Source organism: Anopheles merus, chromosome 2R (assembly GCF_017562075.2).
Source record: "Anopheles merus strain MAF chromosome 2R, AmerM5.1, whole genome shotgun sequence".
In the NCBI taxonomy this organism is placed as follows: Eukaryota; Metazoa; Arthropoda; class Insecta; order Diptera; family Culicidae; genus Anopheles; species Anopheles merus.
Genome location: NC_054082.1, coordinates 31,027,659 through 31,029,473, shown reverse-complemented (window position 1 = coordinate 31,029,473; position 1,815 = coordinate 31,027,659). Strand labels below are relative to the sequence as shown.

Genomic DNA, 1,815 nt, shown 5'->3' with positions numbered 1-1,815 from the left:
GTCGTGTGGTTAGATACGTGGGAATCAACACCAATGACCATTGCTCAAATCTCACTTGCTTCAGTGCTGGTGGTTTCCGTTGGAGTTTAGTATTTAAACAATCGTATCGCCGTTCTAGTTCTAGCGATGCATAACTTCAATGCGAAACCATACAACAGTACAGAGGAAATGAGAAAGCTCTCCTCCAAGCGATGAAGCTCAACTGGTTGGGGTATCCCACCAACAGATAGCGCCACCAGCTTTTTTTGCTATTTTTAGAATGCATGAGTCGTTTGGCGTCTGCTAAACGAAGTCTTTCTATATTCCGTTTAGGTAGAGAACTTGAGTCGTTTAGAAGCCGTTTAGTGGTCGTTTAGTGGATTTGTGGCACTTGGGAAGGTCGCGTGGAGGCCCGAGAAAAAGAACTTGCCACCATTTAGAAGAAAATTTGCATCTCAGTCCTTCTTTGGCTTAGAATTCCTAGTACAATTTTCAGATCAACACTTCAGGAAGACCTTCATTTGTGTAACCGCTGAACCAAATCTAATCCATATCCTAGGTAAAGGATGCATATTCTTTTGAAATGGAACTTTCATTTTGCGCATTCGTACACCCCACCCCATCCCGCTTAACACTTCTTTCGCTTTCACTTCTTTTAACTCGAGTTAAGTTTCTAGTTTTAACCTACCGAAAACTACCGATAAGATATTGTTGCGCCTATCGAAAACCGCCAAAATATTCTGGCCACACTGGTCTCAGCCGAAGTTTGACAATTGCGCATTGTTTTTAATCGATTTGGTTGGAAAATTGTGAAAACAACAGTACAAAACAAAAACAAAGCAGGGCTAATTTTCACAAGGTTTGTGGTGCTACCGTGCCGTTTCCCAGTACAGTGCACTAACTTCAGTATGTTGTGTTTTACAGCTACCTTCGCGTACGCGTACTAAAATGTTCCACTGAACATGAGTGGACCGAGGGGCGATGATTTGACGGACGGTACCACTGCGAACGACCATCGTACCAGCTGCGTAGAAACGATGCTGAACAAACGGCCCCGTCTGCTGTCCTTCCAGGGACTGAGCTCCCATTCGCGGGCCCTGGGCGAGCGGGACGTTGCCATGCCGATGGCAAGCACCTCGTCCAGCTCGCTGGAGCACATCAATCGGCGCGAGCAGCTCGCGAACGATCTGCGCAGCTGGCAGGAAAGTCAAATCGCTGCCTGCATCGATGACAACATACTGAACATGGTGCTGGAACGGTACCTGGTCTTCTTCGAGCGTCGAAACAATCCGAACAGCGCGCAGCAACCGGTGGCCGCGAACGATGACGAACTGTTTGAGGATGAAGCGGTTCGCATGGCCATCAGTGCAAGAGGTTTGCTGCCTGCAGCGACCGCAGCTGCTGCTGCTGCTGCTCCCCGAGCGGACGAAATGGCCGGCCCGTCCACGGTACCATCGACATCGTCATCCCAACCGCAAGCTATCCGGGTGGTGCGTGATCCGGTCGAGCAATCGTCACCAGGACCAAGCTGGCCTGCAGCAGGACGTGCCTTGCAGGACAATTTCATCCTCGAGACAGCGGTTGCGGCGGCGATCCAGGAGAAGGGTCTGGTAACGGGTAGTACGGAACGGGCTGGCGAAACAAGCGAAGAAGAGGAAGACGATGGCAGGTAGTGGAGGCACGCGGCAAAGGGTTTATTTGTAAATCAGTCTTTAAATGTATCGTATTAGGAATTGTGCACGTATCATCTTATCTCCTCACAGGCATCTGCTAACTCGTTTGTATACCTGTCGTTAGAAGTAACAGCGAATAAAGTACGGAATAATAATAACGTTA

The 1,815-nt window shown here is 48.9% G+C and overlaps 1 protein-coding gene across 1 annotated transcript; it reads left to right on the top strand.

The window, feature by feature from the left end:
- Positions 1-727: 727 nt before the first annotated feature.
- Positions 728-1,815, top strand: LOC121588164. Its single transcript, XM_041905814.1, has 2 exons — positions 728-838; positions 904-1,815. Exon 2 carries the CDS (start codon positions 942-944, stop codon positions 1,650-1,652), a length of 711 nt encoding a protein of 236 aa, XP_041761748.1. The 5' UTR covers positions 728-838; positions 904-941; the 3' UTR covers positions 1,653-1,815.

Coding starts and splice junctions, on each gene's coding strand:
- LOC121588164 (XM_041905814.1), top strand. CDS start 942: ATGAGTGGACCGAGGGGCGATGATTTGACGGACGGTACCACTGCGAAC.